At 34.1% G+C, this 15,874-nt stretch overlaps 1 protein-coding gene across 1 annotated transcript; it reads left to right on the top strand.

Annotated features, from left to right (window-relative positions):
- The first annotated feature begins 5,235 nt into the window (after window positions 1-5,235).
- Window positions 5,236-6,564, top strand: LOC102620618 (uncharacterized). The gene has a single exon (XM_006493526.4). The coding sequence runs from the start codon at window positions 5,281-5,283 to the stop codon at window positions 6,331-6,333; it is 1,053 nt and encodes a 350-aa protein (XP_006493589.2). The 5' UTR covers window positions 5,236-5,280; the 3' UTR covers window positions 6,334-6,564.
- The last annotated feature ends 9,310 nt before the right edge of the window (window positions 6,565-15,874 follow it).

The following is a 15,874-nucleotide window of genomic DNA, read 5'->3' as shown; positions in this document are numbered from 1 at the left end:
TACTTTTCCCAATGATAAGATGATAAAAAGCGATGAATAATAGATAAAATTAAAATCAATTTTATTTTCTTCCAGAGCAAATTGGACAAATGACATATTAAATAAACTTATTTATGGATGAAAGACAAATTGGGCAAATAGGAAGCAAAATTGGGGGCTCATTGTCTTAGGTCAATAGATTGATTTATTTATTATAGAGATATGATAAGTGTCATTTGGGTAGTTACAATTTCCCCGAAGTTGCACTGCGACAAACTCCGCCACAAGTTAGACGTCATTTAAGTAAGATAACAAGCCAAGTCAAGTCAATTCTTTTTTTTTAAATATTAAAATGTTCTCTTAATTCGATAGCTTCAGTGAGCCCATTAACATTTGGAAAAAGAGATATAAAACCTCTTAAAGTTTCGAAAAAGACATATAACCCCTATTTTTGTTAGTAAATTCCATTTTTTTAATAGTAAATTTATTTTTAATTTACAATTACTATCATGTCCCTATAATAAATAAATCAATACATTAACCTAAGACATGTTATCAATGACGTGTATGTCAATGTATGCTGACAACAAAATGAATTCATGCCTTACTGATTTTCTGGTAAAGTTGATGTCTGAGGTAGTTGCTTTGGTCTTTCAAATATGGAGGTTGAGTGTTGATATGGAGGCTTGTATAGCTTGAGTTTGCAAGGAGTTCGGGTTTACAACAGAATCTCCACCCACTAGCATGGCAGATCCCAGTTTCTTTTAATCTAAAGAGGCTTCATTTTGCAAGACCAAATTAAAGAATTTTATTTTCCTGTTTTTCTTATGTAAGGCTAGTGTCCAGTTTATTTTATTTTCTATCAGCATAAAGCAAATGCGCATGCCTATTCAAACTTTTAGGAAGATTAGCTGATCTGCTTTCAATATATACTATCATAAAAATGTTACATAAAGGCCCAAAATAAGAGACTTGTCCATGGAAATTCTACAGTAAGTAGTTGCAAAGCAGTTAATTCTTCATTGAAACACATTCAAGGCTAAGCATCTGAACATTCTTGCACTCTCACAGCAACCTGACCCATCCAAGTGTTCAGTTTCTTTACCTTTCTCTGCTGTCTCCTTCACCCACCCAAAATATCTCCCTTCTGAATCCTTAAAATTCCAAACCAATTTCTGCTTCTGCAACAAGCATGCAGCTTTGAGAACACGAACGCGAGCTGCCACATTATGTTAGTCATTAAATGCAATCACATGACAAAATTTTCATAAATATAACACGTTTACAAAAATATGCAGACAGGCCCCTAATTAAAATTTACAATAACAGAATGGAAAGTCAAAATCTTCTTTTGATAAATGTCACATAATTTAGGATACTATTTTAGGGTAAAAAATTTAGAATGTGTAGCACCATTCATTGTTGAAATGAAAGGCAAATGCAATAAATAAATTCTTACCTTTGTTTCTCATAAATCAGTTCAAGCTGAAAATAATAACACTTAAAACAAATTAGGTGATCCATTGCGGCAGGACTAGAGTATCTTTGCGTTCCTGATACAAGTTTGAAACAACTCAGCTAAGGATCGTTAAGTTAATTAGCTTTGTTCCTAATCCAATAAATAGGTTTCCTTGACAATTCAACATAATTGCTGTGCTTTAGAAAATCTCATATATAAATAATAGACACCAAGTGATATATTGCCATGTTTGGTATTGTGATTGGACAGCTTAAGCTACATGATTTTGTTCATGATTTGGTATTGCATATAGAATGTCTCAGAGAACAGTCAACGCATGTCTGGCAGATGGGTTACTAGTTAATTGATGATGATGTATCCGCAACCCTGCAAACAAGCTCAACCTGCACATAAATTAAAATAGCATTACATCTACCTCAATAAGCACAGGCTACAAAAATGATTATTAGCAAGAAATGAAGAAATTAATCTTAAACTTACAGCAAAAACAGAAAGGCGTACGGGAAGAATTCTCCAAAATACACACACTCCCACGGGCACTGCAAGTTATTACTTGCATTCCCACAGGTAAGGCAAAAAATTTCACAGAAATATATTGATGTTTTATATTTTTTTCATGACATACAGAATTTTTTAAGGCAAGATAATATCCAATGGTATGCCAATTATCAAATACGGAGAGAGCAACAACGAGACGGGGAGAAAAGAAATTAGAAAAAGAAATAAATAACAACAAGCGATTGATTCCCCAGCAAATCGACATTATAAATGCAAGTACATATAATTACGGCTTTATAAATTATGATGTTTCTGTTTATCTGTTGATGGAAATGGAAGAGCCTTATCAGGATTTGAAGTCCACTCCTTCAGATAACACAGAAGCTTCAAAGCATCTGAGAATGGGAAAGCCGGCACCAAAACCAAAATTAAAATTCAGCTGCACATCACGATAAACATTCAGTAAGGAAAACTGAAGGTTTCAGATGATCCTACAATAATCGTATAACATTGTATACTTGCCAATAAAGGGAGAGTTTTGAACTTTTGGCGCGCGAAGTTTTTTGACTTCCCGAAGCAAATAAGATTCGACCATTTTTCTTTTTCTTGATTTTCGGTTCTCATTTGTCCTAATTACTGAATAGTTTCCAGACAGGTACATCCATCTCCATTTGATAGGCCAACGATCTTTTCCATACTTCGTTGAATACGAGAATATCCGGAAAAGTGAAATAACCTGGAGTACTGTTGATTCTGCAAATTATCGTGAACTTAGTATTTTAGATCTTTTTTACACAATGAATGCCGAGAAACATGAAAAAGCTCAACCAAGAATTTTATTCAATGGTGTAATATAACGTATTACAACTCTACTCAAAGGGCTCCAATGATCCTCATTTATGTTTACAAGGATGAGATGTCCTCTAAAGGCAAGATTTTGATGTTGGAAAGTCAAAAATCACATACACGGGGAAGCTTCTAGCCGCAATATTGGAATTGTTGGTGAAGCATGTGGCCGAAATCATAGAAAATTGGAGCCAAATGAATGATTGTGAAGCATGTGGCAAATTGACAATTTCACAACAACTTTGTCAATTTGATAAATTGGCCAAATTGATAGGTGGGCATCAAACTTGTAATAATGCAAAATGCTCTCTATAAATAGAGATGCATTTTGCACTTGTAAGCATCCCAAATTTTAGAGAATAACAATTCAACTACAGAATTGTTAAGAGCATGAGCAATTGAAGAGAGTGTTCAATTGAGAGGTTTTTCTTTTCAAGTATGTGTGCGAGTACTACGTGTATTTGGATTCTGCAAAGTGAGATTTTGTTTACTCAAATTTTGTACTTTAATAATTATTAATAATATGATCATTTTACTTTTGTAGAAGTAGGCATATTGCCAAACCACATTAAATTCTTGTGTCCTTTATTTTTTCTTGTGATTATTTAGTGCGCTTGATTCTACATTCTGAGCACAACCAATAATTTTTATTTAAAACTTAAAATTGAAATGTAAATTGAAATGTAATTACCTTTTCCCAAATTATTCACTCTAAATTAGGAATATACTCTTCCCAATGATAAGATGATAAAAAGCGATGAATAATAGATAAAATTAAAATCAATTTTATTTTCTTCCAGAGCAAATTGGACAAATGACATATTAAATAAACTTATTTATGGCTGAAAGACAAATTGGGCAAATAGGAAGCAAAATTGGGGGCTCATTGTCTTAGGTCAATATATTGATTTATTTATTATAGAGATATGATAGTAATTGTAAATTAAAAATAAGTCTACTATTAAAACAAATGGAATTTACTAACAAAAATAGGGTTATATGTCTGTTTCAAAACTTTAAGAGGCTTTATGTCTTTTTTCCCAAATGTTAAGGGGCTCACTGTACTTTTCTTTTTTATTAATATAACCTCATTTATTTTAAAATTATCTTTATTTTTTATTAATTATCTTTATTTTTTATTAAAAATTAAAAATAAATATTTACTACTAGGAGCCTAAACATGCCACCGAAGCAGCGACCAAGCAGCTAGACACAACGATTCACGTTAAGCTAAATATTTACTCTTGTTTATTATTTCTACCCACTTCCCTTGTGGAGTTCGGCTGGGAGTTAAACGCGTGAAGAGTAGGGATGGCAAAAATCCCCACGGGGACGGGTACCCTCGGGGATTTTCCCCATTCGGGGAGGGTATGGGGATAATTTCATACCCAATTTCTTATTCAGGGAGGGGACGGGGAAATTTTTTTACCCAATTTCGTATTCGGGGAGGGGACGGGGATGAGGTGGAATCCCCATCCCCTACCCATTTCCCCATTTAATTTTTTAAAATTAGTAGTAAATAAATAATAAAATTTAAATTATAAAATTATAAATATTGGTAAAAATAAAAAATATCAAAATATTTATATTATTAAACTTTTAGGCCTAATTAACTAATTAAAGTCCTAAATTTTTATTTAGGACATTAAAAAGATCGAGTAGATTCTAATAGCCAAACATTTTTTTAAATTTTAATATTCTTTAAATATTTTAAACTTAAATCTATTTTTTATTTATTTATAGATGTTATAATTGCCCACAATGAATCACAATTTTAATATCTAATCTAATATTTACTTTTGATTTGCTCCGATTTAACTATTGTGTTGTAAAGGGAATAGTCCACATTTATAAAGTGCCCACGCCACCATTGAAAAAGTTAATTTTAAATCTAAATTTGATTTTATTTGTAACAATTTTGTATTAGACTATTAATTTGTTCATGATAGTTTGTAAAAGAAGTTTGTATCCCTTACATGTTGCGTTACTTACTAATTTAATGTATGTGACTTTTGTAATAGATATTAATGTAAGATATATTTCGAACTTTACTTTTATTTAAATTTTTTATTTTAATATGATTAACTCAAAATAAAAAAAAATGTATTAGTTATTCGGGGATCGGGGACCCTCCGGGATCCCCTGTTATTATTCGGGGAGGGGATTGGGATTCTCTCAAATAATTCTAACGAGGACGGGGAAAGGACGGGGACATACGCAAAATATCGGAGATGGGTACGGGGAGATCGGTCCCCTCCCCTCCCCTCCCCTCCCCATTGCCATCCCTAGTGAAGAGTGTCATTTGGGTAGTTACAATTTCCTCGAAGTTGCACTGCCACAAACTCCGCCACAAGTTAGACGTCGTTTAAGTAAGATAACAAGTCAAGTCAAGTCAATTCTTTTTTTTTTAAATATTAAAATGTTCTCTTAATTCGATAGCTTCAGATCATCAACATCAAATTAAAGAGGGAAAAAAAATGGCATTACCCAGCAATCAGAAAACCATAGAGCATTTTACACATCCAGACCATAAATTATTTCAGTTCAATAACGATAACTGGTACCTCTGCAAAGGATGCAAGACTGCCGGAGACGGCACAAGATTCAGATGCCATGACTGCGACTTTGATCTGCACGAATACTGCGGCACCTGCCCCATGACTTTATCCTCATTCATGCATCCACAGCACCAGCTGAAACTCGTCAATCGCATGCCTCAAGCCACGCGCCAGAACGTGCGCTTCTGTCGTGTATGCGGCCACTCCGTCGAAGGCCTCTTCTATCGATGCAAGCTGCAGTGTGAGTTTGACGTGCACCCCGTGTGCGCCCAGTTGCCTCAGCAAGCGCGGCACGTCCTGGACCCGTCGCACCCCTTGACGTTGACGCTGCAACCACTTTCTTCTACATGTGTGGTCTGTAGAAATGAGTGCACTTCCGGCCGATACAGGTGCGGGATTTGCGGAATTGATATTCATATCCAGTGTCTCTTAACACCGTGTGATCGTGCGCCAAGGTCAACGTCCACATCGTCAACGACTCGATCACTATCTGTTCGGCAACCACCGGCACCGCCTGCTTTTGATGCTCATTATGCTAATTATAATTATGGGGTTCCATCTTTTAGTGATGGTGCTTATCCGTACCGGGCACCCTCTTTTGGTGCTTATAATTATGCTTACCCTCACCAGCAGACACCATCTTTTGGTACTTATAATTATGCTTACCCGCACCAGCAGACACCATCTTTTGGTACTTATAATTATGCTTACCCGCACCAGCAGACACCATCTTTTGGTACTTATAACTATGCTTACCCGCACCAGCAGACACCATCTTTTGGTACTTATAATTATGCTAACCCGCTCCAGCAGACACCATCTCTTCGTCCTTCCAATAACATGACCTCTCATCAGCATCAGCACGCTGGCGGTGGGTGGGGATTTTTCAGGGCAGTGTCTCAAATTGTGAGTGATATAGTTCGGGGAGTCGTCTCCAATGTAGTGTTTGGAGTTGTTAATGATGATAATTAATTGTAAGTTTAATTTGCTTTTACATGGTGCGAGCAAACTGTTTGTTAAGTCCTAAATTTGAATACTGGGGTCCTAATTTCCAAGAACTCTGAAATATTCCTTGGATTTTCTTTTCAGTTTGTTTGTTTTGTTAAGGTCGGAAAGGGTTATTATCATTTTACGACTTTAAAATTTGTAAAATATAAAATTTGTAAAATATCAAATGATTATAAGAAGTGTTGTTCCCTATTATTTTACTACTATAATTTTACAAAATATTTCATTTTACTACTTTTCCATTAGAATAGTTAATTTACCAAATAGTTGACTAGTAAAATACAAAATTTACCTTTTATGGTAAAATACACTAATAGAGATATCAAATAATAGACATAAAATTATTGTTATGTCCTTAAATTGTTAAATAATAGTTTTAACCATAAATTTATGAATAACCATGAATTTATTGTAACTATAAAGTAGTGAATTAACAAAAATACTTCTGGATATTTTTGTTAAAAAAAAGCCACAACTAGTTGAGTTCGTAAAATATTTTGCGTTTAAAAACAAAAAGTATGAAATTCGAACTTGGCTCACATTGCATGTCTCTTTAAAGTACAAGTAAATTCATACTTTGATTTCCTTTCTTTTCTTTTCTAATCATTTGGATCTCTTTTGTTCCCTCAATTTTATTCTAATCTTTCTTTTTTCAGAAAAAATGGAAAGAGAAGAATCTTTTTGGCAATAGCTCTTGTTCCTATTTAGTCCTTCTCATCTCAAAAGTTTTTTTTTTAATTTTTACATCTCATTCTTCCGTTTCTGAGTTTTTTTTTTTGGTTCATAATAGAAATGGATGAAGGTATTATGTGAAATTTTCCAGAGAAAATAAACAATCTAGAGTGGATATAATTCATTCAAAAGCAATCATCACAATAAGAACATATTAACACTCCCAATATATCTAAAACAACATGTTGAAATGAACTCAAACTCATTTGAAAAACTTGTCGTATTAAAGTTGGAAAGATGAGTGACATGTCATTTCAACTGATCAAGAATTCAGAACCGACAACTTGAAGATGTCGTCAAAATTTAGTAAACACTCACGTGGGTAACATATGCCTATACAAAGCTTAAACAACATGGCTTAATGTCGTTTGAGGAAGGTGTTAAGTTACGCGTGAGGAGCTCGTGATCAATCTGTTAAAGGTTGTTAATTTTAGAGGGAATCTTTTGGATCCAGAAATGCCAGCAGTAGCTAATATATTTACTAGTTCTGGTATCTTCTGATGAGCCGAAGAAGAGAGTGATAAGGAAGCCTTAGTGAGAGTGAAGCTTTTATGAGTGTTCTATGTATTGCTAGTTATCACCTCTGTAACCTTGAAGCTTAATTAAGTTACTCCCTGATTTGTTTTCTCCAGTGGATGTAGGCACCCTCAAAGGTGCTGAACCACTTAAGTCTTTATGTATTCTTGATTCTTTGTATTGTGTTTCTTTGATCTAGTGTTTGTTTTGGTTAGCTTAGGTTTGATTCTTAAATCTTGGAGTCTGAATTAGATCTTGGGGTATGATTAATCCAGTGTCAATAGGGTTAGTTTCACAACAATTAGTATTAGAGCTTTAATTCTGATTTCAAGGTTCAATGATGGCTTCAAAAGTGGATCTTGAGAAGTTTACAGGGCAGAATGACTTTAATAAATGCAAGATCAAGAAGGAGGCTTTCTTGATCACTCAAGGCCTGGGAGATGCCATAGATCCAGTCTCTAAACTTGAAGGAAATGAAGCTTCATCATCCAAGACCTCAGAACAAGTAACAGAGATAGATAAGAAAGCCAGAAGCACAATTATTATGAGTCTTAGTGACTTTATAATCAGAGAAGTGGCAAAAGAAAAGACTGTTGCAGGTTTATGGGCTAAGTTAGAGAATCTGTATATGACAAAGTCTTTAGCAAATAGGCTTTACATAAAAAAGAATATGTTCTCAATGAGGATGATTGAAAGAGCATCACTTGATGAGCATATAGATGAGTTCAATAAGGTCTGTGATGAACTAGAGACTATTGATGAATGACTGAGTGATGAGAGCAAGGCTTTGTTGTTAATTAGTTCTTTGCCAAAGTCATACAAGCACTTTGTGGATGCATTGTTGTATGAGAGGCAAACACTATCCCTGGAAGATGTTAAATCTACTCTTGGTACCAAGAAATTGAAAGACAAGCAAGATAATCCAGAAAGTGAATCAAGTGAGGGACTGATGGCTAGAGGCAGGTCTGAGAAGAGGGAAAGCAAGGGAAAGAAACAAGGCAAATCAAAGTCCAAACAAAAGCATTTGAAGTGTTTTCATTGCCATAAAGAAAGGCATTTCAAAAGAGATTGCCCTGAAAGAAAGAACAATAATAAAGAAACTAAGGAAAAGACAGAAAATGCAGCCATAGCCATAGAAGAGTAAGCTTTGAAACAGTTGGAGTGCTCATTGCCTCAAATCAGAAGCCTCAAGGTCAGTGGGTCTTTGACTCAGGTTGTACCTTCCATATGTGTCGAAATAGAAGCTATTTTACTTCATATCAGCCGTGTGATGGAGGTATGGCTTTAATGGGTAATAACTCAATGTGCAAAGTGGTTGTTATTGGGACTGTTCGCCTTAGAATGTTTGATGGTGTGGTAAGGGAATTAACACAGGTTAGGTTTGTTCCTGATTTAAAAAGGAACTTAAATATTAATTGGCATGCTAGATCAAATAAGTTGTGTGATTAAGGCTGAAAAAGAGGTATTTAGGGTAATTAAAGGCTCAATGGTGATTATGAAAGGTATAAAAGAAAATGGCATGTATGTGTTGGATGGACATACTGCTATTGAAGAGGCAAGTGTAACTAACAGTAGAGGGAACAAAGATCATATAGGAGCTTTGAGGTTCTGTGAAGATTGTATTCTAGGAAAGTCTTCCAAGCTAAGGTTTGAGACTGTAGCTCATACCAACAAAGAGAAGCTATGATACATACAATCATATTTGTGGGGGCCTACATAAGTGACTTCATTAAATGGGTGTAAATACTTTCTAACTTTTATAGATGGTGATGGTTTGGGTCTTTGCACTCTAAAGTAAGGATGAGGTTCTTGAAAAATTCAAAAGGTAGAAAATTTTTGTTGAAAACCAAACTGGTTTGAAGGTGAAAACTATGAGGACAGATAATGGCATGGAGTACTGCAATAAGTTGTTTGAATATTTATGTGAGAAGAATGGGATTCAGAGGCACAAAACTGTCACTTACACTCCTTAACAAAATGGCCATGCTGAGAGGATAAATAGAACTTTGGTAGAGAATGTAAGGTGCATGTTGATCTATTCTAAGCTCCCAAAAACTCTTTGGGCATAAGCTTTAAACACAGCATGCTATCTAGTCAATAGGAGCCCATTAACTGCTATAGGATGTAAAACACTAATGGAACTGTAGTCAGGGAGAATAGCTAATTATTAAAAACTCAGAATCTTTGGCTACATGGCATATGCTCATCTAAAGCAAGGTAAGTTGAAACCAAGAGCATTAAAATACAGGTTTCTGGGGTATCCAGATTGTGGTGTGTTGACTCAAAGCCACCACAGTACATTATAAGCAGAGATGTAACCTTCCATGAAAATGAGATTTTGAATAAACCAAAGAGTCCTGTTAACAACTCTGAATCAGGTGTTGAGTCTGATAAAGTGAAGTTTCAGGTGGAGCCTCATAACTTGAAAGAACTTGAGCTAGAAATTGAGGGTGTTGAAATAGAACCTGAAGTTGGTGTTGCACATGAATCAGCAGAAAGTGAAGCGGACACCTATCAATTGGCAAGAGGAAAAAATAAAAGGACCATGAGACCACTTAAAAGATATGCAATGGCTGATCTAATTGCATATGCTTTGATTGCTGCTCAAGAGTTGAATGATGATGAACCTACGACTTATCAGGAAGCTATCACAGGCAAAAACAAGCTAGAATGGAATAGGGCAATGGATGAAGAGATGGCATCCTTGATGAAAAATAAAACTTGAGAATTGATTGAAAAACCAGCTAAGAGGAATATAGTAAGCTGTAAATGGATTTTCAAATAAAAGAATGGATACCTAGAGCTGAGCCTAGAAGATTTAAGGCTAGACTAGTGACAAAGGGCTTCACACAAAAGGAATGAATTGACTTCACTGAAGTATTTTCCCCTGTAGTGAGACATGCTTCCATCAGAATTATTCTTGCACTTGTGGCTGTTGAGGATATGCATCTTGAGCAGATGGATGTAAAAACAGCCTTCTTGCATGGTGAGTTACAAGAGGAAATTGTAATGTAGCAGCTATAAGGGTATGTGGTTTCTGGTAAAGAAGATCTTGTCTGCTTACTTAAAAAGCCTCTATATATGGATTAAAGCAATAACCTAGGTAATGGTATCTAAGGTTTGATAACTTCATGATAACACATGCCTTTAACAGGTGCAGTTATGATTGTTGTGTGTACTTCAAAGAGACAAGTGGAGGGGGAATGATATATCTCCTGCTGTATGTAAATGATATGCTGATTGCATGTTATGATAGGGAAGAGATTAATCATCTAAAGAAACTCTTGAGCATGGAATTTGAAATTGAGGAACCTGGGGAAGCAACGAGGATTCTATGAATGGATATTATCAGGAACATGAGCAAGAAGATTTTGTTCTTAACTCAACAGAGCTACATTAAGAGGGTTCTAGTGAGGTTTGGAATGAATGATGCTAAGCAAGTGCAGACACCATTGGCAAACCATTTCAAGCTGTCTGCTGCTCAGTGCCCTCAAATTGAAGCAAAACAAAAGAAAATGGCATGTATGCCCTACTCAAGTGCAGTAGGTAGCCTCATGTACGCCATGGTACTCACCAGGCCTGATATCTCATATGTTGTGAGTCTGGTGAGCAGGTTTATGACAAATCCAAGCTATGAACACTGGAGAGCTGTTCAGTGGATTATGAGGTACCTTAAGGGGATTTTGGAGGTTGGTTTGGTTTATGGTGGAGAAGGTAAAAATAGACACATAATAATTGGTTATGTAGATGTTGACTTTGCTGGTGATCTTGATAAAAGGAGGTCATAGATAGGGTATTTATTTACTGTGGGGGGCTGCACAATTAGCTGGAAAGCAATATTACAAAACATAATGGCTTTGTCTACTACAGAGGCAAAGTATACTGCAACAGCTGAAGCTTTCAAAGAAGCAATTTCACTGCAAGGTATGACAGCTGAGTTAGGAGCTAAGCAAGAGACTGTAACAGTATACAGTGACAGCCAGAGTGTTATACATCTTAGCAAGAATCAATCTCATCACGCGAAGACAAAACATATAGATGTTAAGTTGCACTTTGTGAGGCTTGAGGTGTCAAGGGGGGCTGTGAAGTTGCTGAAAATTCATACTAAAGAAAATCCAGCTGACATGTTAACCAAGGTTGTGCCTACTGCCAAGTTCATCATTTGCATGAACTTAGCAGGAATTTGCAGGTTTAAAAAGTTGCAGATGGGGAGAAGACAATGAGAAAGGAGGAAGCTATGAGTGTTGAGTTTAAGGTGGAGATTGTTGAAATGAACTCAAACTCATTTGAACAACTTGTCGTATTAAAGTTGGAAAAATGAGTGACATGTCATTTCAACTAATCAAGAATCCAGAACCGACAACTTGAAGATGTTGTCAAAATTCAGTAAATACTCACGTGGGTAACATATGCCTATACAAAGCTTAAACGGCATGGCTTAGTGTCATTTGAGGAAGGTGTTAAGTTACGCGTGAGGAGCTCGTGATCAATCTGTTAAAGGTTGTTAATTTTGAAGGGAATCTTTTAGATCTAGAAATGCCAGAAGTAGCTGATATATTTGCTGGTTCTGGTATCTTCTGATGAGATGAAGAAGAGAGTGATAAGGAAGCCTTAGTGAGAGTGAAGCTTTTATGAGTGTTCTATATATTGCTAGTTATCACCTTTGTAACCTTGAAGCTTAATAAAGTTGCTCCCTGATTTGTTTTCTCCGGTGGATGTAGGCACCCTCAAAGGTGCTGAACCACTTAAGTCTTTATGTATTCTTGATTCTTTGTGTTGTGTTTCTTTGATCTAGTGTTTGTTTCGATTAGCTTAGGTTTGATTCTTAAATCTTGGAGTCTGAATTAGATCTTGGGTTGTGATTAATCCAGTGTCAACAAGGTTAGTTTCACAACAAAACAATTCCTAATAACTTCATTTTAACAAACACTCAATACAATCACTTCCAATAATCTCAAATACGTCAAATCCCAACTTCCACCAATTACAAAAATTATGTTAATCAATGGTAATGAAAATAAATATGCAAAATAAATGACATCAACAACACGAAGATTTTATGAGGAAACCTTTGATTCTCATGATCTAGGGTGAAGATCTTAATACGTGATTAATAATGTCCACGTGTAGATGAAACAATTCACTATGAAAATAATGTGAGTTTACAATGCATCAAGAATACTTACAAAGCATCATGCCTGTAAGTACCTAGCATCTAAATCTTACTTCGTCAACTCTCATAGCTCTCACAAAATTTCCCCTGCATGAATCAAGCGTCAAAATCTCCTCACAAGATAAACAATCTCCTCAAGAGATCAATTATCCCCTCACGAGATAAATAATTTGCTCATGAGATAAGGGTAAAAGGGCAAAATGGGTGTGATAATATCATTTCAAATTTAACAAGACCAATTTCAAAGAAATCACATATATGAACTTGACTAAGCTAAAAACTGAGAGAAGATAACTTAGGCTTATTTGATTCTTGGTGTCTAAAAATAAAATAGGTTGCACTCACAAAAAAAAAACGCCAATCTAAAATATTAGCCTTAAACCCTTAAGAAAAATGTTTCTCTAAAATATAGGGCTTAAAAATTAACTTTAGGAAAATAAAGATAATAAGTCACTCACTAGTTTCTTCCCCAAAATAAAATTACCCAAACTTTCATGGTTAATCTCTACTTCAAAACTTTTGGCCTTAGCACTTGTTTTTGGCGTCCACGAAATCGGCAATGCAAAGATATATCCCTGTTATTTTGCTTTTTGCAGTTGGCGGCTGTAAAAAGTGGACAATGGAGTTGGCCTTTTTAAATGACCCAAAAATTTATGAAATCTGACCATTAAATATGCTCTGATCAAGGACTAGAAACATTGGTGACGTGGCGAAATTTGGATGCTCTAATTAAGCTCAAAATAAACCCTTCAAGTATTTATCCTATTAATTTTTAAATAATTTTATTTAACTGACTAAAGGAATTGATTAGAAATTAAGCTAGTAAGGGATTGCAGGTTCATGGGCTTTCTAACTCTAACTTAGCAGTCAAGGTTTAGTCATCTCATGACACACCAAAACTACTAAGTTAACTTAAGATTATTGTATTAAAAGTCTAAAGTTGCACTCTAGTAACCTATGTAATTAAATAAACATCTAATTAATTAAAACTCATGTTAATTAATTTTAGCCTTAGTCTTAGACCAGAGGCGGATGCTGCACATGACCAGTGGGGGCTCAAGCTCCCACTGGCCAAAAAATTTTTTTTTAAAAAAAATTAATTTTCTAATTAGCTCCATTAAATTTATTAAAATAGCCACTATAAAATATAAACCCCATAAAATTTAAACTTTGACTATTAATAAATATAAAAATATATATTTTAATTAAAAATAATGATAGCCCACTACTCAAAATATTTTCTATTCTAAAAAATATAGTTAATTCTTCCAGTCTATATAATAATAGTAGAACAAACATTTTCAGTAATAAAACTCATGAAGAATCATCTTTGGAATCGGATGGGATAAGTGATAGTTTGGTTGTTTATATAAGAAACAATAAATTTAATAATATTAATAATGAGTTTATTGCATAATATTTTTAAAATATAAAAATGCGTAGAGATTAATTATAAATATTTTATATATAAAAATTTTAATTTTTTATATTTTACTATTATTTAATTTAGCCCCCGATAAATTATTTTTCTAAATCCGCCACTGTCTTAGACTGATAATAACCAGTCAATTGACCCTTTATTTGATGCTCTTAATTAAAGCTAGGCCCATGATAAATGTCAAGCCTCTATGATTACATATTTAGCCTAAGTCACTATTGGTTCTAATGATCACTTTCAATTTATCTATATTTATAAATAAATTACAAACAAATTTTATTATTCAATAAACAATTTATTGAATAAATTATGGCCACAGATTTAAATGATCAAGTACCACAAACAACTTAGGTAAGCATCATTTGTATAGACTCCATATTAGAAGTATATGTTCTCATGATCCAAGAAATTATATCTCCAAGTTATTGAGGCTTTGACTGTTTATATGGATTTCACTCCCTGATACTTCAAAAGACATAATAAATGAATGCAAGTTCATTACCCACTTAAAATTAAGGTCAGTTAAGCTTCTTAAAGCTTATGAGAATTATAATCAACAACATTTATTAAACTAAATCACATCACTATAGTCCATTTTAATATGCATATCACACACTGACACACAATATATACATATACACCACTTTTCTACTTGAAGTCTCCACTTAAGTGATCAAGAAAAAATCACTCACAATATAAATTGAAAAGTTACAGCCTTATATAATGAAATGTCCACTTCATTAATAGTTGTGAAAAATCTTTTATTTATAAAAAAACTGCGATTTATATCTTTTAGTATTCACATCATATGCCCAATACATAAATTACTTACTCTATAAATAGAGCTAATAATGTACGCTCAAGTAAATAATGAATAAATAAATTTTATGAAATTCAAAAACTATTATTTTATCACATGTTTTTAGGGCACAAAATAAATAGTTGGTTTAATTAAATTAGAATATACTCTCTTATCAATCATTTACCATGAAGAACTACAAATATCAAATTACAAACAACCCACAAAATACCAACTACAAATTTCTTTATTCCCCAGATTCCTCTGAAACTCTATGTGAAATCATTCTTTTTTTCTTTAATCGCATGTGCTTATTAAGATAATTACTTGCAGCTTACCTAGTATCTCTTAATTGCCCCTTATTTTGCATAAACAATATAATACGGTCAAACTCATGCTTCGTGTAGTGTTTCTTCAGCTTATAATGATTCTAAAGTAGCAGATTAGATTCCAAATTTGAGTCCCAATATCGCAATTGCGCTAGTCGAACACCACACTGCCGCTGATTATATCAATTAACAGACTCTTGCATCAATAATTGGTGGCTACTAAAATCTGCTAATTGAAAAAATTTGCACTTGCACACAACAAAGAGCAACATCCCAATTTTCATATTACTTGGTTACTCAGACATTCAAATTAAACCCTTCTTTGCGTTTTGTGAGAAATCTGCTGAATAAGCTTTTGGGGAAGAATCAACCACAAGCTTGAATCTTCTTGTTTAATTTTTAAACATGGATAAAGAGATAGATATAGTTTAAAAAATTAACATATATTTTTTTTTTTTGCAATTTATAGATCATTATTACAATATGAAGGACAATTGCTTGAGATGACATGAATCTAT

Source organism: Citrus sinensis, chromosome 6 (assembly GCF_022201045.2).
Source record: "Citrus sinensis cultivar Valencia sweet orange chromosome 6, DVS_A1.0, whole genome shotgun sequence".
Taxonomy (NCBI): domain Eukaryota; kingdom Viridiplantae; phylum Streptophyta; class Magnoliopsida; order Sapindales; family Rutaceae; genus Citrus; species Citrus sinensis.
This window is presented reverse-complemented; position numbering and strand designations above follow the sequence as displayed.